Source organism: Scylla paramamosain, unplaced genomic scaffold (assembly GCF_035594125.1).
Source record: "Scylla paramamosain isolate STU-SP2022 unplaced genomic scaffold, ASM3559412v1 Contig26, whole genome shotgun sequence".
NCBI lineage: Eukaryota > Metazoa > Arthropoda > Malacostraca > Decapoda > Portunidae > Scylla > Scylla paramamosain.
The window spans coordinates 105,497-132,745 of NW_026973691.1; the positions used below are offsets into that span (position 1 = coordinate 105,497).

The 27,249-nt window shown below is 43.2% G+C and overlaps 1 protein-coding gene across 1 annotated transcript; it reads right to left on the reverse strand.

The window, feature by feature from the left end:
• Positions 1–26,949, reverse strand: LOC135097588 (valine--tRNA ligase-like). Its single transcript, XM_063999514.1, has 7 exons — positions 26,401–26,949; positions 11,869–11,969; positions 2,304–2,428; positions 1,492–1,637; positions 1,147–1,399; positions 459–697; positions 1–108 (listed from the first exon to the last, which is right to left on the reverse strand). The coding sequence occupies exons 1-6, from the start codon at positions 26,424–26,426 to the stop codon at positions 539–541; spliced, it is 810 nt and encodes a 269-aa protein (XP_063855584.1). The 5' UTR covers positions 26,427–26,949; the 3' UTR covers positions 1–108; positions 459–538.
• Positions 26,950–27,249: the final 300 nt, after the last annotated feature.

The window sequence follows — 27,249 nt, forward strand, 5'->3', positions numbered from 1 at the left end:
CTCCAGGGACGCCCCATTGATGACATCCAGGGGGTCTATCACACTGCCCCAGGACTTGGACATCTTGTGGCCGCCACCATCACACAGGAGGCCATGCAGCAGCACAGTCTGGGGAGGGAGGGTCATATAACAGGTGATATAGCACAGGCAATACTGGTAACAATTAATATCAAATTATATGAGGAAGGAAAGGTAACACGCAGGTAGTCAATTCTTTCAATCTATCAGCATCTATAAACATTACTAGCCTTCTGAAATCTCCATCTTTTTATCAAACAATTAGTAATGCTAGAGTTTACAGTATTAACAGATATTTTAGTTATATACCAATGAAAATATGGACTAATTACACATCTACAATTAGTTACCTGAGTTTCTGATAACACTAAGACAAAGGAACAAAAACAAGATCAATAACAGAGAACAGGACCAGGAGAGCAAGACCCAGATGGCCTCACCTTAAAGGGAAGCCTCCCTGTCAAGTTGAGTCCCAGCATGACCACCTGAGCCACCCAGAAGAGGATGTCGTGACCCGTCTTCACCAAGGTCGTTGGGTAGAAGCGAGCAAGGTCAGGCATGGTCTCTCCCCTCCCCTGACCCGGCCAGCCCAGCGAGGCAAAGGGAAACAGGCCAGAGGAGAACCAGGTGTCCAGAACATCTTCCTCCTGCTGGGTGGACATGGAGGCCAAGGGTGTGCCTGGGGAGGAACACAGGGTGAAGACGGAAAGTTGCGATTATTACCGTAGCCGTCAAGACTTTTATTCATCTATTGCTACATGAGGTTTATTATTTTAATGAGGGTTTGCACACACACACACACACACACACACACACACACACACACACACACACACACACACACACACACACACACACTTGAATGATATAAAATAATGCAGTTTTTCCTCACAGAAATATAGAAGGGTACCCAGAGTAGGTTAATAAAGGTGATACAGACAAGGACTGCACCTCAACTGTAGGGAAAACTACAATTAGGTACAGCTTTGCCCCACGGAAATACTGATAATAGGAACACACTATGAGATACAACACAAAGAATGTACATCAACTGAAGGAAAAACAATAAAAAGTAAACATTTCTGCCATATATCAGACCATCCAAACTAACACTAGGTAAACACACACCTTCCTTCTCCACAGCCTTCCGCCTTGCATCCTCCTCCAAGCAGCCGCCACCCACACCTCCCAGCCGTCTGCTGCAGTGATGTGGTACACTGGGATTCTGTGGCCCCACCAGAGCTGCTGGGAGACACACCAGTCTGTGATGTTGTCCAGCCAGCTATGCCATGCCCTCCTGTGCAGCTGTGGCACCAGGTTCAGACGGCCGCTCTGCACAGCCTCGGACGCCTCCTGTGCCAACTCCTTGCACCAAACTAACCTGTGTAGACATGAAAGTAAGCAAGCAAGTGTTTGTGGCTAATTATAATACTCAACATGCCAGTATCATCTGCAGCATCACCATCTGCTCACCACTGGGGCCTCAGCACGGGCTCAATGACATCCTGCGTCCTGCTGCAGCGAGGCACCGTCATGGGGTGGGCGTGGCATCCTCTGTACAGCCCCAGTGCCGACAGGGCCGACGGCACTGCCCCCCGCGCCTCAAACCTCAGCAAACCCTGTGGGGGGAGTGAAGCCCTGTTATGCTTAATAGTGAGGACAGTAGTGATGATGCAGTTAATAGTTTAAGACTTAATGAATGGTATTACTGGATCTCATAAACCACCACACCTCAGTCTTTGTGGTGGTAAACAGTGCAGACAACAGTACTGCTACAGTTCATCATTAGCAAGACTTAGCTCAGTCTTTGTGGTGGTAAACAGTGCAGACAACAGTACTGCTACAGTTCATCATTAGCAAGACTTGACAAATACTATCATAGCTCAAGAACCACAATGAATATTATACACCTTTCATGCATCTAAGGCCTACGCTCTGAAACATCTCGGCGCCAGACCTCCACTATTTCAAAAGGGCTCTAGATGAAGCTACACAGGTTTTTAAGAATGTTTGTAAGGTTCTAGTGACACAATAACAACATTTCTATATTATTAACAGGAGAAACACTCTTGAGAACCTGGTTAAGTATCTCTGTGGCCTTGAAAAAATACTCATCATGAAATAATATGGGTTTTCAAGAATGTTTTAATGGTTCTAGTGATGGATTAACAACATTTCTACATTATTAATCTTGAGAACCCAGCTAGGTATCTCTGTGGCCTTTGCAAATAATCTTGGTGAGAGCAAAGCATTTCTAAACACAGGCTCAATTTCCTCTCCCTGACCTCAAACTCTGGCACAATATTGGTGACCTTTCCACTGCTGTCAAGAATGGAGAGGAATGGAATGCTGTATCTCTCCCTGACCTGACAGTCCTCGTGGCTGTGTCCTGGTGTGACCTTTACTGCACCTGTGGATGGATGTCCAGGTCACTTTATTTACCTTTCATCATAACAAATAAGGAACATATTAAATTAATGCCTCTGCTTCTCTGTATATGAAATTACACATGAAACTTGTGTAATTTGAAATGCTGCACTAACGGCTTTGGTTTGTTGTCTTAAATTTGTACGTGCAATCTCGACCTCTTTTATAAGAACGCGAGAAAATAAGAGAAGCCTAAAAAATATAATTATTCTCTATCTATCTCACTTACCACAAAGATAAATTAACTGAAAACTTTAACAAATATGACAGAACACTCAAAAGAATCACTGCCACTTTCATCACTGCCTTTAACATCATCACCTTCCACCTACAACACCAGAAACCTCAACAGACATCACCACAAGCATCACTAATCATTATTCTCTGCCAGTCACACCTGCACAAAGGAAAAAATAAATAAAAACATCACTATAATTAATTTGACATCTATTTCGCCTACCAAAAAGAAAAAAAAACAAGTCAGCTACATAGTCAGCTACATATAAGTCACGAGAGGCGGTACAACCCTACACCGCAAGGTATCGATTCACCTCTCACCGAATACCTGCACAGGACAGGTAAGGATCAAGGTGGTCCTAAATATGAGGCGGTCAAACACCAGGACTCTCAAGAACCCAAGGCTGTGAAGACTGAGAGGTCCTCGAGGCAGAGCGCTTCACGGAAAAGAAACCGATTCGTTAACTCTGCTAAAAAGTTTGAGGCAGCAGCCGTCGCTGCCAATAAGCGAGGAAGTTAACACCCGAAACCAATAACGTGGCAGGACAAACACCGTACATAATCCTGTCACTACGCGGGCCGACCAATACCCGACCCCCCTCCTCCAGCAAGGCGCCGCCCCCGTGAGAGAGGCAACCTCGTTGAGCACGTCCGTAGGCTCAAGCGCTTCGGAGTCTTATCTCCAATGCTTTTAATAGGTTCTAACCAAAGTTACTGAGATTTTGAAAGTATTCTTTTTATGACTCTAGTGAAAGTTTAACAAGGATTCTGTATCACAAATGATGAAAGAGAACTCATGAAAACCTGACTAATCACTTCCATACCATTTAAGACTAGTTCTTTTAATCGGCCGATGCGTTTGAGAATACAGGCCAAAGTGTTTAAGCACAAAAACATTGTACGTCTTCATTTGTAATTTATGTAGCATTTAATCACACCATAAAAGAAGAGAATGTGGTAGTCTGCGAGCAAAAACGTAGCTGGTTCGTCTCACCGTAGCACATTCACACCTTCCATTTTAAGTGAAGTGTTATACGTGATGAAATAACCATGAGCCACAATCTCTCACGCCCTCACTAAACTTTTCATCACTTCGCTGTCATCGCTCACAAGAACCAATGGAAGTCGCTGTCCTCGAATATTAAACACGCCCGTCGGGAAGGGATAACAGATAAACATATCCAGTGCGTCACGGTAATTCACCTCGCCACAATGCTCTCAATGTAATTTACGGATCAATTTACATACGACAATTTCCGCCCATACAATTTCCATGCGCTCGACAGTAACTTATGACAAGCAGCAGCAGGGGGTCGAGGAAGGGGTTCGGGAAGCGATTACCGTCCTCCTGTCCATATTACCAGAGGCGCGGCGCGGCGGAGCTTCCTTCACACGGTCAGGGACAAGACGCGGGTGGCGGTAACATGCAAGAGGTGGCATGTCTGGTGGGTGGCAGTGGGTGGAAACAGTGGACAGGCTAATCACGTTTCATGTCCAGTCTTTCACGATCAAATTGTCTGGAAAGTGAATTATATCCGCAGCAGTCGTGGTGTGTGTGTGTGTGTGTGTGTGTGCGTGTGTGTGTGTGTGTGTGTGTGTGTGTGTGTGTGTGTGTGTGTTTGTGTGTGCGTGTGCGCGCGCGCGTGCGTGTGTGCATGCGTGCGTGCGTGTGCGCGCGCGCGCTCAGTCTTTCAGCTAGAGAGTACGTGAATGCATGCTTGTGTATCTATTCATCAACTCTCTCTCTCTCTCTCTCTCTCTCTCTCTCTCTCTCTCTCTCTCTCTCTCTCTCTCTCTCTCTCTCTCTCTCTCTCTCTCTCGGGCCGTCGTAACGGTTGTCTCGGGGGATCGTCAACAACCCTTGCACAACCAACCTCTCTCTGCCCCACTGCCTTCCACGTGAGCGCCACAAGCCGCTCCATAGCCTCCCTTCCCCTCCTCGCCTCTCATGGTATCTTACCCTCTGTTTTCATGCCCGTCATTCCGCACATTCTGGAATACCTGGCTTTCATCCCTCTGCCAGGTACATTTTTAAGTTTATTCTTCTATTTGTACATCGCAAAAGAACATAGAGCCTCCCATTCTGGTCTACGTTCACTCTCTGCACATCCATACGCTTCAGTCTTGATTTTTATTCTGGGCGTAGGTTTTGCTCTATCCCTCCTCCTACAGGAACACCTCGTCTATTTCCCTGATTCTCCACCTCTTTCTTCTATCCAAGGGCACCGTCACTCGCTCTGCTGGAAGCCTTTATGACCTCCAAAAAAGGGTTCCGCCCTCCACTACCTTCCTCTCGCGCGTCCCTAGAAACTACCTCCACAGACGTCCAGGTGCTGACCTCACTGGAATGTTACTTTATGATCGAGAGGGCAATGGCGTGATCCCTGAGGCGGCTGTGTTGGTCCGGTAGTATGTTGGTGACGGCACTGGTGGACGGAGAGAGGGAGGAAGGGAGAGAGAGAGGAACGTTATCACTCTCAAGGGTCGTACTCCTGAGACTCGTCCGAGGTCAGGTTGTTGGTCTGTGTTAGTTATTACATGGCAGACGTATAGATTTTTCATTGCTACTCTTACACTGGTGGAATTCCCTAGGAGCAATAAAGGCAGAAGGCAGGAGTGATCACTGCAGTCCAGCCGGGCCAGCGGTACACGGGTTACAAAGGACTGCTGTGCCGACTTGAATGCATGGAAAGCCATAAAGCAAACCGGGTCTTTGGTGATGTCATCTTTAGTCATACAGTCAGTAGTGGTCCGCGGTTCAATCTCGAAAAGGTTATATACAGCCAAGAATTCTGAACAGTTTCGGTGCAAGTCATAAAATCTGTTAGTCACGCATTCTTGAGAAACGGTGCTGCAATCACACACAAAATATTCTTCTAGTTAGCCAGCCACACGCATCGAGGGTCCCGCAGACTTCCATTTCCCTTACATTTCCATGAAATTTCAAACAAAAAGTACTCTGAAATTATGTGACACCTCTGTTATTACAGCTACATAACTACTTGAATTCGCTCAACCTGACTCACACCCCGAAGTGCCTCGCTATAACAAAAGAATGCGATGCACATACACATACACACATACACACACAAAAAGCTTCACCTTCACGTCTAAGGGTCGAGCCTCAGGGCGACAGATCCTCTCGTGTAGGTTAGCTGTCCCGTACATCACTTTGACAACCTCGTTACTGTAAGCCAAAACCGCGGCTCCGACTGTCCTCTCGTAAAACAGTGTTGAGGAGAAAAATGTTATCCTCAGTGGCGGCGTGTGTGGGTCACTGGGCTGCCTCGGGGGACCGTCGTTCACAGATCAATAGCTCTCGCCGACGAGCCTCGAACTGGTTGTAGATAAAATTTTCCATTTCTAGAGTGAAAAGGGAAACAGGAATTCCGTATGCGAACCAGTAATTCATGGATATAATTAAAGGAAAATGATACCCGCTATTCCTCATTCCGCGACAATCTCACGCAGGAACTCCACTCGCTGTACGTTAAGTGGAGGATGAAAAAATACTGCAGTGTCTTGAGTGATGTTGTTTACTCATGCAACCGTGAGAAGCGTCTGGTTCGTCTTGCCAGCACTTGAGAACTTCCCATCAGAGATTTAACGGCATCACTTACACCTCTGGCATAAATAGCAGTCAGGGTTAGATGCTCCGCCTCCTGCGTCTGATAGTGTTGGCTTTTTACAGCGTCTGGGGCGTGACGAGCTTCCCACTCTATTACCCAAGTGGAGGGCGAGAGATCATATCCCCCTTTTTAACCTTCCCTGTGCGTTTGAAAGAGTCATTGCCTCCTACGTTCTTTTATTCTTTTGCTTTATTTAATTTCCTTACGAGATTAGTTCATGAAAGAAGCCCCCGGGTTTCCTCAGGCAGTAGTGATAGAGCGCAGACACTCACGCTTTAGGTCATTTTCCGAAATGTGAACGAAGTGTGTAGATTGGGAACTTAAGAGTAGCAGCTCTACTAAGTGTCTAATATGTAAGCGACGAATGTCCGTCCTTGAGCTGTCAACTATCTTTACCCTCCTGCAGCTGTTGTTTTTATTGTCCCTGCGAGGCTCTAGGCAATGCGCGTGAGGTTGTACGAGCAGTCGATACCCGCTGATGACACCCGGGTGAGTAAACAACTTAACACTCTCCCTCATGGCCATTATGAGGAAGTCTTGAGTGAGGCAAAACGTGCTAACAGCAAAATAAACAAAGCAAGTCGGCGATGGTAAAGTTTGGATGTGATAAGTGACTTCCGCACTCTTGCATCATCATGAAACTCTCAGCGAAGAGCAAGTTAGCGAGAAAACATTTGCACGCCATACGCATAAACTCCTTTCTCTTGCAAGCTGACTCTAGAATTTAGCTTCCTTTAGTATGTCAGCACACACACACACACACACACAAACACACACACACACACACACACACACGTGAAGAGGATGGGACGATGCCGGCACAGTCAGCGAGTAAAAAATAAAACAAACACAAGGGCGAGTATTGTGACAGCTGGCGGCACCTGTCGGGGAACGCTTCTAAACCCGCCATGTGTGTCCACTGTCAAGTCTCATGAGTCTTGCTGCCTAACTCGATAACAATCCAGATACTGACAGTGGCACAAACACAGACTTAGGTACACAGGAACACATCAAACAAACAAACAGACCTTGACAGACTGACACAGGCATACAAACACCAAAAGACAACAAGACGAAAGCCAACAGACAGACAGAAGGGACAAACAAAAGGGACGACAGACTGTGATATATTGAAACAAATATCCACGGAAACAGACAGACAGAGAGACGTCGGCAAAGACACAAACACACACTCACTCACTCTCTCTCTCTCTCTCTCTCTCTCTCTCTCTCTCTCTCTCTCTCTCTCTCTCTCTCTCTCTCCTCTCTCTCTCTCTCTCTAATCTTTCCTCCTTTCCTTCATACAATCGTCCAAATGACAGACAACTTTCTCCTCATTGATTTTCCTGCATTAGCTCAGGCCCCGAAGCACCTCCGAGACACTCCACTAACTGCAAGCACCCACACCACAGTCACCCAATCGCACACTGTACCTTTACTATGACCAAAAGTATATATATAAAAAAAAAAAAAAAAACGAAAGTCGGATACACTTCACCACAGACACACTCATTTCCCCAGCAAGGAGTAGAGAACATTATATATTCTTCCCCTCAGCCGCCAACACGCATGGGACACACCTGCTTCTGCATACTCCCCCGACGCTCTCATTCCTACCGTTTTTTTTTTTTTTTTTTTTTCTGCAAGAGTCAAGACAGATTTTTTCCGCAAAGTAATTTCAGAAACTCTTGTGACTTTTACTTTTACTCTGGAACCATTTCCTTTCCGCCGCTGTAAGAGATCTGGAATGCGGGTCGGAACTAGACGGTCGTACTGGAAGCAGTCTTTACCAACTGCAGACAGTGGAAGGAATATGTACAAAGTATTCCATGAAAACATTATCAACGTGTCGCTATATTGTGCCGAGAGAAATATCATCGCAACAGGATATTCTACGAGGAAATTAATATGACTGAAGGATGCTATCAGGGAATTAATTAAAGCATAATATTTACGATCAATATAGTATTTAAGATACGCCTTGAATTGAAACATATACAACCAGCAGAAGAGATAAGATGAATGGGGAGAAGGTAGATGAATGGAGCAGAGAAAGAGAAGGCGGTAGACGAAGGAAGAAAGGAAGAGGAAGGAAGGAATACAGAGAGGGATGAACGTGTGTGGCCCTTCCCTGCCTCCTTCCCCACCTCGTTCCCTCTAGCCAAGGAAGCAGCGTCACCCCTGGAACGTTAATTACTTCATCGGCCACGTCTCAAAGGACCTCATCCCCGCCTTCGACAGTGATGTCGCCGCTACCTGGGCTCCGCGGCGGCCCGGCAGGTGTTATCTCGCTTCCCACACACGGAAACTCGAGCAGCCTCCATGAATGTAATCACCTGCTACTTGATGGTGATATATGAACGGGCACTACATTCGTTACTCCGACACACAAACACACACACACACACACACACACACACACACACACACACACACACACACACAGAGAGAGAGAGAGAGAGAGAGAGAGAGAGAGAGAGAGAGAGAGAGAGAGAGAGAGAGAGAGAGAGAGAGAGAGAGAGAGAGAGAGAGAGAGAGAGAGAGAGAGAGAATAATAAACTAAATGAATAGAACTTAACGAAGAACTGGACAAATATAGATACGGAAACGAAACCATACGAGTTTAGTTCAGTTGTTTACCATAACACACACACACACACACACACACACACACACACACACACACACACACACACACACACACACACACACACACACACACTCAGACACATACACAGGCACACACACACACACACACACACACACACACACACACACACACACTCAGACACATACACAGGCACACACACTCACACACACACACACACACACACACACACACACACACACACACACACACACACATCTTATCAGTGACTAGCACGGGTGATGTATCCCTCACCGCCCGAGAGTGTGGCGTCGATTCCAAAGTTAGTGAGTCGTGAAATTACAGCGCCGATTACAGAGATCCAGGAAATGGTGGTGAAAGTGATTGTGCCAGTGATTGTGGTGGTGACTGTCGTGGTACTGGCGCTGGTGATATTGGTGATGATCATGATGGTTACTAATCTATATTCATTACCCTTTTAACTCCAGCCGTCATTCACAACACTATTTTTCCTTTTCAATATATGAGGTCGGTCGGTCAAGGTTAAAAAAGTGTATTTAAAAACCCACTCGAGTACTGCTTCATAAGAGAGAATAGAAATAGGAGAACCGTGAGAGAGAAAGAAAGGGAGAGAGAGAAGCCAGTTTAGTTCCTGAGGTGTCTTGATACTCCTTTTTCGAAACAGTTGAAGTCGCAGACAGGAGGAAATACAGAAACAGGAAAAAAAAACATTCCAGAGTATAAATGGCTTGCATAGAGATGTAGAAAAAAAAAACAGGGGGCTAATTAATTTTTTGTGAGGTACATAACTATTCAAAAGGCTTCAGTACAAAAAAAAAAATGTGTTACAAGTTATAGATAAATGTAACTATCTAGCAGAGAAAGGCTTTAAGATGACTAATGTCCCTTATTCATGATGAAAATTAACGCAAGGGTTTATGCCACACACACCCACACACGAAACAAGAATGAAGCATAAATCACGGGACTATAATTTATGGGCAGGGAGCGCATGACCTTACATTTGAATCAATTAGATCCATACACATTTAGGGGCGTGGGAAACACATTGCATGGGCCTCACGCCACCACCTCTGCGCCGCTCGTCAGCCAAAGAGGGGGAGGAGGGCGGAGGCTCTTGTACAAGCTAAACTTCCATTCATCTGTCCAGTCCATCCATCCATCCATCTTCTCTGTCAGTTCTGAATTTTTGCTTAAGTGTTTAAATTCTTTTTTTTTTCTCTCTCTCTCTGTTTTCGTCGCGTAGTATATTTGTTGGTCTAGTTACCTTACTTATGTACAGACTGTAAGTAGTATATTTGTTGGTCTAGTTACCTTACTTATGTACAGACTGTAAGTAGTATATTTGTTGGTCTAGTTACCTTACTTATGTACAGATTCTAAGTAGTCTAAGATTACTCGTCCCAATTTTTCTCCCTTTATTATGAATGAATGAGACTTTTTTTTTTCAAATTCCGATCACCCTCGAGAAGTACAAGAAAATACGTGTTTTCTTTATTTATGAAAGTCACGTTTTATCTTAAGCTCGTACGTACTTGCTTCACATAACCACAGACTCTTTATGCATGACTTGTAGATACGGTATTAACAAATCTCCTAAGTTAATAAAAGCAAACCGTTTACCTCATAAAATTTAATGTACGAAATGAGGAACAGGGAGCTTCGTGTTAAGATTCAATACGAATTCCACTACGAAAACTCCGATAAAATAATGAAACGAATAAAATGAAAGAGAGAGACTTGATATGTGGGTAGAACAGACGATAGATAGAAGAGAGGATGGACTTACTGGCTCGTAACTCTTATTTGTATGACGTGTTAGACTCAAAATAGTTGATGATAGTTGTCTGGGGTGTGTGTGGTGTGTGGTGTGTGTGTGTAGTGTGTGTGTGTGTGTGTGTGTGTGTGTGTGTTATATTATTCTTACAGCAAAAGGAAAAAAGAAAAACAAACAGACTCCCATAAATATGAACATTTTTTTCTCTCTCTCTCTCTCTCTCTCTCACTCTCTCTCTCTCTCTCTCTCTCTCTCTCTCTCTCTCTCTCTCTCTCTCTCTCTCTCTCTCACTTCATCGCTTCTCCACTGTGTATGCTAACCCAGTTTCACTTCACTTCCTCTGGCGGCGTGGGTATCTACTGCTGCTGCTATTCGCTCCTTCCCCGTCAACACCGCTAGGGGGCTGAGGGATGCCCGGCCATTAGCTCTGCTAGTGTTTACTTTCTGTAGCCTCGGTGTCAAGGGTAGCGAATGGAGGGGGCAGAGCGAATGGAGGGGACAGAGCGAATGGAGGGGACGGACTGACTCGTAGTACAGTGCAAGGATGTTCGAGGATGTTCATAATTGCGAAGTTGATAGATTTAGTTTTGTTTCGATTTAACTTGTTTGTTGTAAAAGCCATAAATTTAATCAATACTTTTATTTTTTTACATGACTTTTTTTTATGTCTCCAAGCGAAACTACACACACACACACACACACACACACACACACACACACACACACACACACACACACACACACACACACACACACACACATATACACACACACAAACACGGTCTATTATAACCAGTCGGTATCGTTTTCATTCTGGGGCTCAGTGCAGTTACCTTATTATGGAAGACAATAGGTATAGGCAAGCTAACTTTGAATAGTCTTTCATCGCATCCTTTGTCAGACTGGGCGAAATGCAGACCCGGTACAATTGGGGATCAGTTTAATTTCATCTACATTAATCACTTTTCATGTAGCTCTGATCAGCTTTCATATCCCGCCCACTCTCTCTCTCTCCCTCCCTCTCTCTCTCCCTCTCTCTCTCTGGAACAACAAAGAGAAGTCCATATCACACTGGTCGGCCGAGTACGATAGCCTGACCTTCTACCACAAAGTTCCCGTCTGCTCAATAAAAGGCTTAGTGTTGACTTTACCTTTGCTGGATGCGGCGGTGTTAACGGCGGGGAAGATGGAGGCCGTGGCGTTAGGGGAGAGCACAACCATCATGAGCACACCAAGCATGGCCGCCAGCACGCTGTAAGGGAGGACAAGAGGCAAACTATTACGGTGGTGTTAATGGTATGTGTGTAGATCGTGAAGGTTTGGTTGTTCTTCTGTCGGAACCTGCTATGGCTGCGAGGGTTAGCGGTTTGTCTATATATATATTTTTTTCTACTGATTTACTCGTATCTGTTTATATGTCTGTTTGTCTAACTATCTATTCATTTATCTATCTATCTATCTATCTATCGAAGTATCCCCACATCTATCCATTCACCTATTTAATTTGTAGCCAATTTCATTATTTTTTTCTCTCTCTCACACACTCACACACACACACACATACACACACACACACACACACACACACACCAGTTACATAAAGCCCGAGTTGCGTATCGAATACCACGGAAGACTGATATCACTGCTGACTATCGAATATACACAAGAAATGGTCTATTCCGGAGGGTGTGGGGGAAGTGATATTGAAAGGCTGGCGGGCTTCCCTCCTTCACTCCCTCTTGCCTCACCGCGAGGGAAGAGGTGTTGGGGGAAATACAACGCCGCACTCAATCCTTCGGGGGAAATAAACTGCATGGAAAATCTATATAGCGTGACTCGAAGACGTGATATTGATCAAATTCGTCAGTTATGTAAAAAATAAAAATAAGTAAATATTAGTCATTTGTTTATAGCTAGTGATAATTGTGTATGAGGGATCTTAGTTTGAGAGAGAGAGAGAGAGAGAGAGAGAGAGAGAGAGAGAGAGAGAGAGAGAGAGAGAGAGAGAGAGAGAGAGAGAGAGAGAGAGAGAGAGAGAGAGAGAGAGTTAAAATTTCTGTTAAAACTACTGCTCAACTACACAATATTTCTCTCCATTACACATTCCGTCTGGTCTAAGGATCGTGCTTCTCGTCGCAAATTCCTCTTACTACCAATTATCAGAAACGAAAGTTATCCAAAAGTTTCCTCTTTGGCGTTCCTAAGTAATTGGCGATTACCGTGAGATTCAGTAAGACATGAAAGAGTAACACAAATATAGCGTGCAAGGAAGAACGCCTTTGACCTTCAACTCAAAGCCAAGATAAAGCAAGTATGAAAATTATGCTTTGAAAATAATGCCGAAACAGAGGGAAATTCTCAAAAAAGTATTTATTTCCAGTATTGCTTACATATTTTGAAGACCTGAGAAAAAAGAGTCGTGGTCGTTCTTTTTGGTGTCTTAAGTATGTCCTCTATAAAATATCACAGGTTAAGTTTTCAATTTCTTATTTTATATTTGAGACAAGGTAAAATAAAAGCTTCAGACTGGTTTGCTCTTTTTTTTCGAGTTTCAATCCAATAGTTTCTCTCCCTCCACGGGTGTTTGAGCGTTAAGGCTGCGTCTCCACTGAACCGTGGCGTCTTGGCAACTTACAATGAAATGCTTTTATATTATCAGACTAAGATAAAGCGAGCTTACGGAGTTTAGTCCTGCGCAAGCTGCCACCACCATTAACCCGAGCGTGCCCCATCACTCCTGACCCGCCATCACATTGCACATCACTGCAGCCTCAATCCCTGCCCCCAGATGACACCCACCACTCCGAACCGGTCTCGTCCATTACGATTTTTCCCCTGGCATCATCAAGCTCTACTCACCACTCACCAATCAAACACGGCTTAGGCAAAGGGATTCAGCCACAAACACGCATCAGGACCTTGTGTCGACCGTCAGCCACACACTACCACTGCACGTCAACCTTTTCACAAGGAAGCACATTCGTAAAAAGTACCGTTTTAGTTACATTTCGTCACACACACACACACACACACACACACACACACCACACACACACACACACACACACACACACACACACACACACCAACAATTAGACATGAAGGTCGGATCAAATATGGCAGGAATGAGAGGAGAGGGTGAGAGTTTTGACAGCAAGAGGAGAAACCAGTGAAAAAAGTGGTGCTCAACGTTACGTCACTGTAACTAAATCAACCCTCGAGACACTGATGCGTACCACCTGCGCCACCAGCCTTCAGAAGAGAGGGTTTCTTTAAGAGTGACTGGATATGTATTACTTTAAGAAACCAAGTACAGTGTTTCGAATTAGCGAGCGACGTAACATCTTAAGAGTTCAAATGCCGGTGATTATGGAAAGCTTCCGACTGTAGGTTTTCTATTAATGGCACCCAATGCGTAAAGAAAGAATATGTGTAGAATGTAAGTCGGAAAAATTAAGTTTACGGTAATTTGCGGATAATAGTGTGCAGGTGTTAAGTAAAGTTACATGAAACACAATTTTTTTTCTTAAGATATGCTCACCAATATAAAGCCACATAAAATAGCACCAGTTTCCCTAAGACATTTGTAGCCGCATAAAGCCGCATATAATAATAACAGTTTAATTCAGACATTTGAAACAACATAAAGCTTCATAAAAATAATAAGCTCTTCTAAGATTTACAGCCCTTTACAACCACATAAACTTATAGCAGCTTCCTTATGATATTCACATACACACACACACACACACACACACACACACAATGAAAACTTTAATTATGAGTAGCAGCTGGTGAGGTTTCTAGCCTTGGCACCTGATCTCTCTCTATCTACTTTCCTGGTTCCTGGTAGGCAACAATCTCCTGCAGTCCCCAGTCACCCCCAAAGAAAGCAATCCCTCTCGTCCTCGCTCCTTTACACATTTACTCAGAGCCACCAGTCTTCCAGTTATCAGTACAGTAGCATTTATTGTTCCTTCTTCTCATGCTGGAAGTCGCATCTCACTGATGGCAATTCTCCACTTCCCTCCCTCACTCTGATCTTCGTTCTTATTCAATTGTCCGAACTCTGACGATGTTTTTCTTTCAATTTTAGAGTCTCGTTTCTATTTGTCTGTGTCCTCTCTCTCTCTCTCTCTCTCTCTCTCTCTCTCTCTCTCTCTCTCTCTCTCTCTCTCTCTGAGTAACTCCTTTAAACTTTCGTTCCCTTGCTCTGACAGTATTCAAACTCCTAGGGCGGCACCTTAATTTCGATTCCTTCAACAACCCAGGCCTCATCACCGGTCTGGTTTCCGCTCGAAAAATCCTGCCAATATCCTGCTCCAAAAACATGATGTCTTTGGGAACGTTTTCCGGTAAACTTCGATATCTTGCGAGCTTTACCTCCCTGTCTGTAAACTAAAAAATATTGTCTACATATTCACTCATTTTACCTTTGTTCCTTATTTTCTTTTTGTCTGTCCGCTTCTTTATTACAGTACTTGAACGCTAACATAAAAAAACGTTATGTAAAGAAAAAAAATTGGGCATGATATATAATTTTCATCAACTAAATAACAGTGTAGGAAAGTCTGAGTTATGAGAAATCTCCGGCAACGAAAGCCCCGCCAAGGAAACCCATATAAAGACCCTCGCCGGTGACCATGTCGACCACCGCCGCCCATCACTTGACAACCTCTAAACCTGTGTTAAGGCGAGACCAGTCATAACTACTACAATGGTGGCTGGGCTCAGGTTGTGGACTTAAACCTCTGGTCAATGTATCATCCTGTGTTTACACTTCACCACTCTTCTCGGAAGATTAGTTCATAAAATACTTATCTTAAGTGGACTGAGATCCACAGACTGCCTACCTTGCTAACACACAAAGTAAGTGCTCTGGTAAAAGCACACTCATGGCATGCAGGAAAGGCGACACTGGTCTCGTATATCCTCATGACTGAAGGGTGACAGCTTCTAGTCTTTCGTTATTTAATGCAGGGCGAGTAGATTCCACTAACCTCGACATCAAGTAACAGGAAATGATAATCTGAGCGTCACGTTCCTCCCCTCCTTTCCACCCCACGAGGATCGCCTGTCCGTCCAAAAGACTGGCAACAGCTCCGTCCAGAGAGCGAAAATATAACACTCATAAAGAAGTCGTCGAACGAAGAGGTGCCCGCCGGGCCTGAGACGACCCTGTAATAAACAGGGTGTGTCTGGCGGCGTCGCCCCTCCTCGCTTTCAGCGCCTCACCTCTCACTTTCTCACACATGGGCCACACATCTGATTCTACATTAACAATTCAACTCTCAGATTTCCTAGATACACAGACTCCCAGCAGGTAACTTGCCGGGGTTAACTGTTTAGCTCCGTTGGTGTTCCCTCAACCTCGCCTTTCATTAGCGGTACTAGATATTCGCTAAGTAGACGCTGATGTGAGTAAAGGTTGCTCTGGCCATATTGGTCAGACGCGAGGGTCCTTCTCCTTCTGAGTCTCCTTCTCTTCAATTCTTTGATTGGATGTTTGGGTGTCGGTCCGCCATGGTGGCCTCCCCCAGGAGGTCCGGTAACCTTCACGAGGTCAGTGAAATAAGGCATCGTTCTGTACATTTGCTTGCCTGACGAGTGGACCTTCGTACCCGAGAGGCTACAGTGACGTGCGGTTCAGACCCGTGTCACTTCTTGATCCTTTCTGATATATATAGCGGAATGTGAGGGAGACATGAAGACTTTAACATACACGCAACAAGCGATAACAAATTTATTTTCATGATTACATGCCTGATTATATTATTGGTGAAATTTAAGACTGGATACAATGCAGCTTTATATTCTTCCGATGGCTCTACTTTCAAGCATCCTCCTTAACAACACATCCGAACACGCTGTACGTGACATTTTGAGTTCAACCATTTACCGTCTTAGGTCACACCAACTCTATAATTACTCCAGTGTGCGGGCGAGGCTGTCAGATGCAGGAATAAATTCTAACTTGGACAAGAGAGAGAGAGAGAGAGAGAGAGAGAGAGAGAGAGAGAGAGAGAGAGAGAGAGAGAGAGAGAGAGAAAGCGTGCGCCCTAAAGCTCCATCTGTCGCTCTCAGGACGCCCAGCAAACACTTACACCCGCCAGATGACCCACTCAGAGGCTCGCCGCGCACAAGGGGACCGTCATGAACACACCCACGCTTAACACACACACACACACACACACACACACACACACACACACACACACACACACACTTTTTTGTACACCTAACCACCGAATATCGTGTATTACTTTCCGTTATTTTTCTCCACAAGTCTAACGTATCAAACGAGAAGAGGAGTAAAAAGATAGATTAATAAATAAATATATAGATGAATAAAAGAAAAGGAGGACAAGAAGAAAACAAGAACAGAAGAAGATAAAGAAGATGAAAAAAAAAAAGTAGAAGAAATAGGAAAGCACCTCTGAATATTCTTTGTACTAGATCCCAAACTCGTGAAGGCGAAAAATAAGATTACATTATGAAGTGTCACGTATCACTTTACGGAGGGAGAGTAGCGTGTGGGAGGTGAGGACTGGGCAAGGTCGAGGTGAGAGTGGTGTGGGCGTCACATGCTTTCATGGTTACGACATTGAGGGAGAAAGTGACACTGAAAATAATGAAAAATGGACTAACTTTCAAATGTAGCACTAACGACTGTACAGAGGGAGTCCTGTTTGTGTGTGTGTGTGTGTGTGTGTGTGTGTGTGTGTGTGTGTGTGTGTGTGTGTGTGTGTGTGTGTGTGTGTGCGTGTGCGTGCGTGCGTGTGTGTCTGTGTGTGTGTGTGTGTGTGTGTGTGTGTGTGTGTGTGTGTGTGTGTGTGTGTGTGTGTGTGCGTGCGTGCGTGTGTGTCTGTGTGTGTGTGTGTGTGTGTGTGTGTGTGTGTGTGTGTGTGTGTGTGTGTGTGTGTGTGTGTGTGTGTGTGTGTGTGCTGATGTACTGTAGGTATGAACACGTGCGTGACAGTACTTGTACACAACGTTACATGAGGCTACCAGCTGGCCTGCCTATCTGCATTATGTGAAGTACTCGTGTACATTATACACGAGTCACTGAATAATGTTGAGTGAGTCAGTTAGTCAGTCCATTTGCATGTACTGTACGTGGATCTATGTTTGTATATTTGTATGTGTGTTGGTAAACAAGTAACAAGGCTGGCTTGTCTCCTTCACCTTCCTGTTTGCGTCTCGTCAATCTGCATTTGGGAGAGTAAGATACCTAATTTTCTATGTAGGCTTTGTATAGCAACGTCTGTGTGTGTGTGTGTGTGTGTGTGTGTGTGTGTGTACCTGAACATAAATATCTTCTAAGTGAACATAGAGTCAAACGTTTCCTGCTTATCTTCTCTTCCCCAGCTCTGGCAAGGGTCGGCACGCCAGCGCCCGGGGAATGCTGCCTGTCTGGCTTAATTAGAAAAAAAAAGGCAAATAAATCCCTGGTCTTATTTTGCCGAGGCGGATCTGCTTTCTCAGTAGCTTCCCTGTATGAAGTGTTCTTAAAAAGTACTTAAAAGAGTTTTCGAAGCTTAAATCCAGCCAGAGTACTTTAATTACTTTTATGCTGATGCTTGTGAGCTCAGACAGGCGCGAGGAATAAATCTAAGGTGATTTTCAGTATACTATATCTCAATGGTCTTCGCAGCTCGCAGGAAACCCAATGAACGTCTTAATGCTGGTTGGAACTGTGTCCACTTCTGCTTATGTTCACAGAATCTGTCACAATGAGATTAATTACCAGCTTTTAATCTCTGACAGGTGTCGCTTTGCAGGTGGATGAGCATGGGAGGAAGGGCTGGCGTGCATCACTACTGTCGTGTCGGGCGGGGCTCCCTCAGTAGCGCCCGGGGTGACTGCAATCTGACCAGCGAGTCGTCAATGATCACAGTCACATACTTAATTAGCCCTTAATATCACAACGGCATTCTAGACCGTAAAGTACGAGGGAGATAAGACTAAAATAAGGCCTCGGAAATGGGGATTATCTACGATGTTATCACCGCTGCCTGGCATAAACACTCCGTCCTTTCACTATCCTGCTCTTTCTCACCGTAAGCAGTAACTCCCTCAGCAACCAACGCTGACACTCCAGGTCGTCTCCCATTTTCTCTCCCTGCCCTCTTATATGCCTTAGCCTTGGTCATGTTCCATCAGCGACTCAGAATGATGTAAGGGTCAGTGACAGGAGATGCATGTATGCCGTGTCCTCCCTTAAGCACTGTATACCTTGCTCATTTCCTTCAACTTTCTCCACCGCCGCCACCAACCACGAACACTTTTTGCCTCCCACTTCCTCTTAATTCTTATCGTCCTCCTCCCCTCCAGTGCATTTTTTCCCCACTCTTCGTTCCTCGCTCCCTGTTATTTTCTTGTCTCTCTTCCTTCGCTTGACCCTACTTCTTCTCCTATCCTCCTCCTCCTCCTCCTCCTTCTCCTTTCTCTTCCTATCCCTGTTCTTCCTTTTACCCTCTATAAACACAAATGCAGGGTATAAAGGCTGACTTACCTAAGTTTATCAAGCACCAGCCCAGTGTAGTTTTACGTTTACCTACACCAAAACTTGCGCTTCTATGAAAATACATGCTTGTGGCGGTAAAATGATGAAACACGGGTAGAAATCAATTAAAACGTTAACAAAGACCAGGAAAAAAGTACAGATATAGAGAGAAAAATAAGTACATTGGTGGTATTAAATCCTCTAACACAAAGCCATTAAGAGGATAATATAACGCAAGATAAACACAATAAAGGAACACCATAATCCCCGCGGCAGCCAGGACGCGGTCAACCTATACTCCCATCGTCCTTTGATTCGAGGACAACAAAGGTGGGTACTCGCATCGCCTCTTCATCAGGTCCTTGTGCACGCTTCACTCACCACCGGCGCGGGTTCGATCAATGCGGCCCGGCAGTATATTACGAGACAGAGCCTTGTTAGTAGGTGTAATCCGCTGCGTTATTTCAGTTAAACCCTCAATCTTTCACCAGACTAGGGTTTTCTGTTTCTCTTCATTAACTTCAAGCAATACCACGTTGATTTTTTTTAAAGTTGATCGTAGCCTCTGTTGGGATTTTGTGCATGGGCTGGATGGTTTGGTGGGCTGTTATGCTCTGGTGAAAAGGCGAGATTGGTGTCGTTAATAGTGAGAGAGCGAGCTGATTGTTAGGAGTAATGAGTGCTGTTGCTCTTATTGTTGTTTTTATTATTGTTTTTAATTATTTTTTATTGTTGTTGTTGTTGTTGTTGTTGTAACTGTTGTTGTTATTAATATTGTTATTGCAGTATTAGCTATTTATGTATATTAACACACACTTTTATTAATTTATTTATTAGTTTATTAACTACTGCTGCATTTCTTTGTTATACATTATCAGTGTTGTTGTCGTCTTGCTATAATTAGCATCCAACATCTAGTAATAAAGTAACTTCTAATCTTAAAGTAAATGAAAATGCAGTGGTCTCATATTTCTTACATATCCGGGTCCCGCTTCATCACGTTTACACTCCCCCAGATAACCTGTTCCCTCACCATCATAGTCGTGGGCAAGAGTGATAAAGATTCATGTGACTGACTCAGTGCAAACCAATGTTAAGAATACCGCACCCAACTTGCACATGCAGTTGTCCATCTATCCCTCCTGGTGCAGCTTTGAAAGTACGCACTCACTCACTCACTCATGGAAAAAAAAAAAAAAAAAAAAGGTTAAGACTCAAGTGAACCCTACAGAAATGAAACAAGAATCCGAAGCCCTCTCGAATGAAAATGAGACGTTTCGAGTTCCCGACCCTGACCTTCCCTCAACCTTCGTACCCGTCAATATTTCGGATTTCGGGTTTCGTTGCTTCGTTCGCTACACAGGATTGAAAATGACGAGTAACCCGCCTGTAATTTAAATTAATATCACTGATGCGAAAGTAATATTAAGAAAGTAGGTTCTGAATGACGTAAAGCAATTAGACTTTATCCTTGGTTGCATACTTTTCTAGTCATCGAAAATAGAATTGTCAAAAGTGAAGACTGTAACTTCTATTGACAAAAAACGGGATTTGCAATTGCTTTCAATAGTATAATATCATTTACACAAGTGCTTATGTTACAAACACATTGGTTAGTAAATATAACAGATAAATATCTGCCAAAATTAAGTACGAGAATGTATAAGTGTAGATAAGCGGACAAGCTCTTAACTGTCAGCAAGACTCACCACTCCACTTCCCCCTTCCTCTCCCTAGCATCCCAGCACTTCCCCCCCTTCCTTCCCCTTACCATCTCCCGAAGACGCTCCAGTAGGCACGTGTTTCTCTCTCTCTCTCTCTCTCTCTCTCTCTCTCTCTCTCTCTCGTGCCCTGCCCATTCTCCCAGGTCACGACTCATACCCTGACGGCTCCGACATGTCCCGCCCTCACCCATCCGTATCTTCTCTACTTCCATTTCCTTTTATCCCTCAATCTGCCTTCACGTCTTGATGACCCCTTACTCTTGCCCGAGCTCCACCCATGCCCTTACTTACCCTTCCCTTGCGCCCTGACCAACCCCACCAATGGCCTTCACCCCACGCAGTCGAGCTTTCATTTCTCCACCCATGCCACGTCACCCAAGCCAGTCATTAATAAGTAACTTCCTCTGCGTCTGATTGAATGAATGTAATCAAGTATATGACTAAACACGGTTCTGTGAAGACGTTCAAGAATTTTCCTTTTTCCTGATACTGAGATACACTTGCTATATATGTAAATGGGAGGAAGAACGAGACGGAGGAAGGGAAACGTTTGGATTTAGCTAACAACTGGAGTGCCACTGGTATATACTTAACTGTACGGGGAAAAGAGGTAAGAGAAGGAGAAACATTTATGCATAAGTTCAGATAAAGGTTACATAAGGAGAATTAAATTTCTACCTACAGTCCACACGAGATGAAATTCAAAAGGAAACGAAGTAATGTAAAACTGACTGGTGACACTAAATGCATCCTTTGATCCCTTGAACTGCAGCTCGAGATTTCACACCTGCAAAAGGAGAGCCACGAAGAAGGAAGACTGGAAGCGTCACGGGGGAAGGGCATGGCTCCGTTAAGAGGAAATGTTAAAAGGGAACGTTAAGATTTATGCCTCGGAAACCTGAAGGCGGGGATGTAAGAAGACACGGATCGGGTCAAGCAAGAAAGAGGGAGAAATGAAACAAGAGTGGCGGCGGATGCAGAGGAAGAGGAGGGTGAGCTGACGTGCAATGATGAGTAACGAAGAAGGAAGAAGAATGAAGCTTGAAAAAGAAATGATGCAGAGGAGAGAGTAAGAAAAACGTGATGAAGGAGGCAGAGAGAGAGAGAGAGAGAGAGAGAGAGAGAGAGAGAGAGAGAGAGAGAGAGAGAGAGAGAGAGAGAGTTTAGTTTTATTGTTTAGTTTAGTTTTATTGTCATTTTCCATTATTACAATGGTTGTTCTTCCATAAAGAGTGTATATACATATAAAAGAAAATCATACCTACTAATTCTTCCAATAAGATGCAAGTCATACAACTGGCAGCAAAAAATCAAACAATAAGAATATAAAAATAACACATAAAATAGAATTTTCAAGCAGTTAAAATTTCTAAAAGTAACATAAACTAAGTAAATTAAAAGCTATGTATCTATTCTATATTGTAATTAAAATCCAAGAGGAAGATCATGGTGCAACATGTGACGTTTGAGGCTTGTCTTAAATGTTTGAGCATTTGTCGTAATTTTAATATCTGGGGGCAAGGCATTCCACACTCGTGGTCCTTTAACAGACATTAATCTTTGGCCGTAGTTCGTGTTGGTTCTTGGTATATGGAAATTGTGTTGTTGCCTCGTGCTTCTTTGACTGACCTGACTCACGGCTGGGATGGTGAATAACCAATTAGGGAACTTATTATAGATAATATTATACATAAATATGCACTGTTCATATTGAATCCTTTTGTTAACATTTAGCCATCTTAATTCATCTAGTATTGGAGAAGCATGATCATACCTTGATCTTCCTCCTACAGCCACTTTTGCCGAAAAATTATACAGTTTTTGCACTCTCTTTTGCTGAGTTTTATTGGCAGAGCCCCATATCATCATGCCATAGTTAATAACGCTAAGGACAAGTGTTTGAATAACAATTTTTCTGGCCTTACTGCTAAAAAGCTCTTTTATTCTATTGATGAACATCAGTACTCCGAAGGCTTTTTTAGTCATCTCAGTTATGTGTGTGTCGAAGAGCATATGTTTATCAAAGAATACACCCAAATTTTTCAAGGAGTCACAGGGTTGGATGCATGTGTCACCAGCGTGTATCACAGTATCATTGGGTATTCTAGAAAGTAGATTCCTGCTACCAATGAACATGCACTGAGTTTTATTCATGTTAAGTAATAAACCATTTCTATTAAAGTATCTTTTAATTTTTTCTAAAGTTTCTTCAGTTTTTCTTATGAGATCAGGCAAGTTTTCAACTGAGTTTGAAAGTATAATTTGTGTGTCGTCTGCATATTGCACTAGGGAGCAGTCTTTTACTTGTGTGCTGAGGTCATTGACATATATAGTAAATAATATAGGGCCTAAAATAGATCCCTGAGGAACGCCAAAACTTACGTTCAGCTTTAAGGATACATTGTCTCCAACACGAACTGATTGCGTTCTATTGCTTAAATAATGACTAAACAAGAATGAGTCAATTCCCATTTCGTACATCTTATCCAATAAAATGTTGTGGCTGACACTATCGAAAGCTTTCGACAAGTCACACAAAGCAAGTAAGGATATCTTCTTACTGTCCATGTTTTCGTAAATAGTATTTGTAACTTTAGTTAGAGCCGTGATGGTTGATAAGTTAGGTCTAAATCCATGTTGTGTACAGTTAATCAAGTTATTTGACTCCAAGAAGTTTGTTAACTGCGTGGCTATTACCTTTTCAAGAATCTTGGACAGAATTGATAGTAATGAAATAGGTCGATAATTGCCCGGATCATCAGATGCTCCGCTTTTATAGAGAGGCGTAACGAGAGAATGCTTCCATGCAGTGGGGAAAACACCTGTGACAATGCAAGTGTTTATAATACATGTAAGGTATGGTGTCACGACAGGTAATGCATCTCTTAAAAATCTAAAAGAGATCTCGTCTGATCCACAAGAATTAGTTTTCTTTAATTGCTTCATTGTAAGGATTACTGTGGCAGCATCCACGGGCTGCGGTCTGAAAAACTCAACATTATGCGATATGGTTGGAGTTTGGAGATATTCATTATTCGTGTCCTCACCCATACCCTGTTGTGACTTTTCAAAAGCTTTCTTTCCAACATTTACAAAATATTCATTTAGTTCATCCACTTTGCTGGCCATAGGTAAAGACTTACTGTTCATGGACTTGCTCAAACCCAATTTGTGTATTACTCGCCATGTGGCTGCTGTGTCTCCATTATTCTCAATAAATTCATTATTATGAAACTCAGTCCTCGCTGCATGTATCATCCTTTTAACCTTTGTTTTGAGATCTTTATATTTAGTTAGTAAAGTGGCATTGGTACGATCTTTTTTTAGCAATATTTGTGTATTATTTCTCTCTCTCATCGCTGACTTGATGTCATCAGTCATCCATGGTGCGTGTGGTCTTCTGATTTTTCTAGTTTTAAATGGAGCACATGCGTTTAAGCAACAACGAAAGGTGTCTGTAAAAATGCCCACTTGTTTATCTACATCATCAGTATCAAATACTTCTCTAAATGTATTACTTTCTTGACTTAAAATATTACAAAAAATATCAGGAGAGTAGTCAGCCATACAGCGAGTAGTCTTTGTAACAGCAGGGGCACGTTTGGGTTTACGCAAGTTTACAGTGACGGTTATCAAGTCGTGATCAGCTATTGGACAAGGTTCAACATCAAAGGAAATAATTGTTTCACGATTGTTAGTAATAATCATATCAAGTAAAGTGGCACAATGACTAGTTGTTCTAGTAGCTTTATCAATAACTTGACACAGTTTGGTATTGGCTAAGATTTTCTTAAGATTACTATTAGAGGATAAAAAGTCATCATTAAAATCGCCTAGTACATAAAAATTCTTCTTGGTTAACAGCAACTGCTTAAAAACTTCTCCTATGTAGTCAAAAGTATCAGTGGGTGCCTTCGGATGACGATATAAACATCCTATAACAATAGATGGCAGCTTTCTACATTGTAATGTTAACCATACATCTTCCACACCTACAGGCTTGTCGATATGTGTCTGGAAAGGAGTCACAGTAAAAGTATTCTTTACAAATATGCATGATCCACCACCACGTCCTTTGTCACATCTAAAAATAGCATAATTTTCAAAATCAACGAACTTATCAGGAGTCTCGGGGAGGAGCCATGTCTCACTGACACACAAAACGTCTGGATCTCTTTCCTTCATTAACAGTTCCATCTCTACCTTGTTACCTAGTATGCTTTGTGCATTGATATGTTCTATAGTAACATAATCCTTTAATTTTATAAGGTTAAAAGTATCGGCATCACCTTCATTGCCAGTTTCCTAGTGTGTGGTGTATAATTCTCACAGGCGACTCTTATGTCCCAGCTGTCTACAAGACTGACATCTTAGTTTATAGTCAAAGCGGCACTGTGCCTGGCGATGGTTGAACTCGCCACAGTTGTAGCAGCCTCTCCGTACTCTCATGTCTTTGGTATTAAATGTCCGTGTTGTACTGTATGACTCTCTATTTACTTGTGTGTTGGAAGGTGGGGTTAAGAAGTAGTGTGGGGTACCTGTGTCTCTGTGAACACGTCGTGTTACTCTGTGATTGTGGGATGAAACATGATTATGTGCATGAGAGTATTTCTTTGCAGGATTTATGTAGTTAGCACTGGAATGCATGTCATTATCTCTTTGATTATTTGCAGTAGGCTGTCTAACCGTATTCCTTTTGATGCTGTCCCATTTAGGAGATAGTTTAAAAGAGGGACATTGTCTACTAAAAGTATGAAGCAATCTAAGTACGCCATGTCTGTTTAAAATACATAGAGAGAGAGAGAGGGGAGGGGGAGTCAAAATCATCATGGGAAAAGGAACCACAAGTGACCCGCTCAACCAACTGACATCTGGGATGCGCATATTTTGATAAGCGTGGGTCGAAAACTAGTTAAGCACCTCTTTGATTTGAGGAAATGTAGAAAAAATTCAGGTAACACACACGGACAGGAATATGCCATTAAAAAAGGGACTCGTTACATAAAAAAAAAAAAAAAAAATGTTCTTCAGAATGCCACAGCGGCAGACTGTTTCTCTACAATATCGCATCATAAATTCTTGGTGCATCATTTCTATCATACAGTTCCTCAGGTATCGGTGCAACAATTCTGACTTCATAACTTTGCTGCCTGGGAAGTATTACCTTAGGATTTGACATTCAGGGATTACAATTACCCGATGAGGAATGTAACTATTGTTCGCAATCTTTTGGGTCAGTAATGTGTATGTCTTTTTAATCTTTTCTTGCCATGGCGCATGCTGCAAATTAGTATCGCAGGATGGCAACAGCAGATACTGGTCATTGCCTATAGCTAACTTCGTAATACAGATAAAAAAAAAAAAAATTAATGAGACACTAGCAACTGACTGAGATGGTGATCTCACATCTCATACCCGTGTCCTCCACAAGCAGCCCGCTGTTGTTGTCTTACCTGGCAATGACCGTCCGTCCACCCATCCTGGCAACCCCCGGCTGGAGCGGCCCAGTCACAGCCAGGCAGAGCTCACAGCGGCGCACCCTCACACCACTACTGCCACACCAACACTGACCCGCCAGACTCCGCTGCAATGCCTCACTTACCCTAAGAAAAACAAAAAAACGTTTGAATGAACTGACCGCATTCTTAACCAATGGAGAGAAGTAATGATACACTAGGTACCATGTGATCTATAAGAATCAAAATTAAAACGCTACAAGGAACATGAGACAGACAAGAGATAAATCACAAAAAGAGGCAGCAGCTTAGAAACACTGGATGCCGGTCACGACCTGTGGGACGAGGCGGCAGGTTTTGAAACCGCATACAGTTGATTTATCAGACATCAAGACCGTAGCAATACTCTATAAACCACGATGTCCTTATTACTGCAGATGAAGTAGAGCACATTCTGTATAAATATACGGTGACGAGAAGGGTCACGTATTGGTGAATATTTGCGCATTCATGTTGTTGCCACAGTGCACAAGGCTGGAGTGTTCTTCATTTTAGTGTCGAGGATCGCATGTTTCTTTATAACACAAGAAATTACAAGATCATAAGAATTCTTATCATAAAAACAACTGCGTTTCTTATGAACTCTTAAGAGCTTCTGCTCTCAACACGTTCAGCAGAATTTTGAGACACCATTTAGCTCAATACATTCTAAGAAACAGGATAAAGATTATGACGATGATGGAGACAATGATTATGACGTGCATGAACAATAGCTTTGAACATAATTACAGTAGTAACAACAGCAGCAATAGAGGCAGCAGAAGTACTAGTAGTAGTAGTAATGAT

Excerpts from the sequence above, each read along its gene's own strand:
- LOC135097588 (XM_063999514.1), bottom strand. The coding sequence starts at position 26,426 with ATGGGTGGACGGACGGTCATTGCCAG. Across the intron at positions 2,429-11,868 it reads CACCGCCGCATCCAGCAAAG|GTGCAGTAAAGGTCACACCA; the intron begins GTAAAGTCAACA and ends ATCCATCCACAG. Across the intron at positions 1,638-2,303 it reads ATATTGTGCCAGAGTTTGAG|GGTTTGCTGAGGTTTGAGGC; the intron begins GTCAGGGAGAGG and ends CTCCCCCCACAG.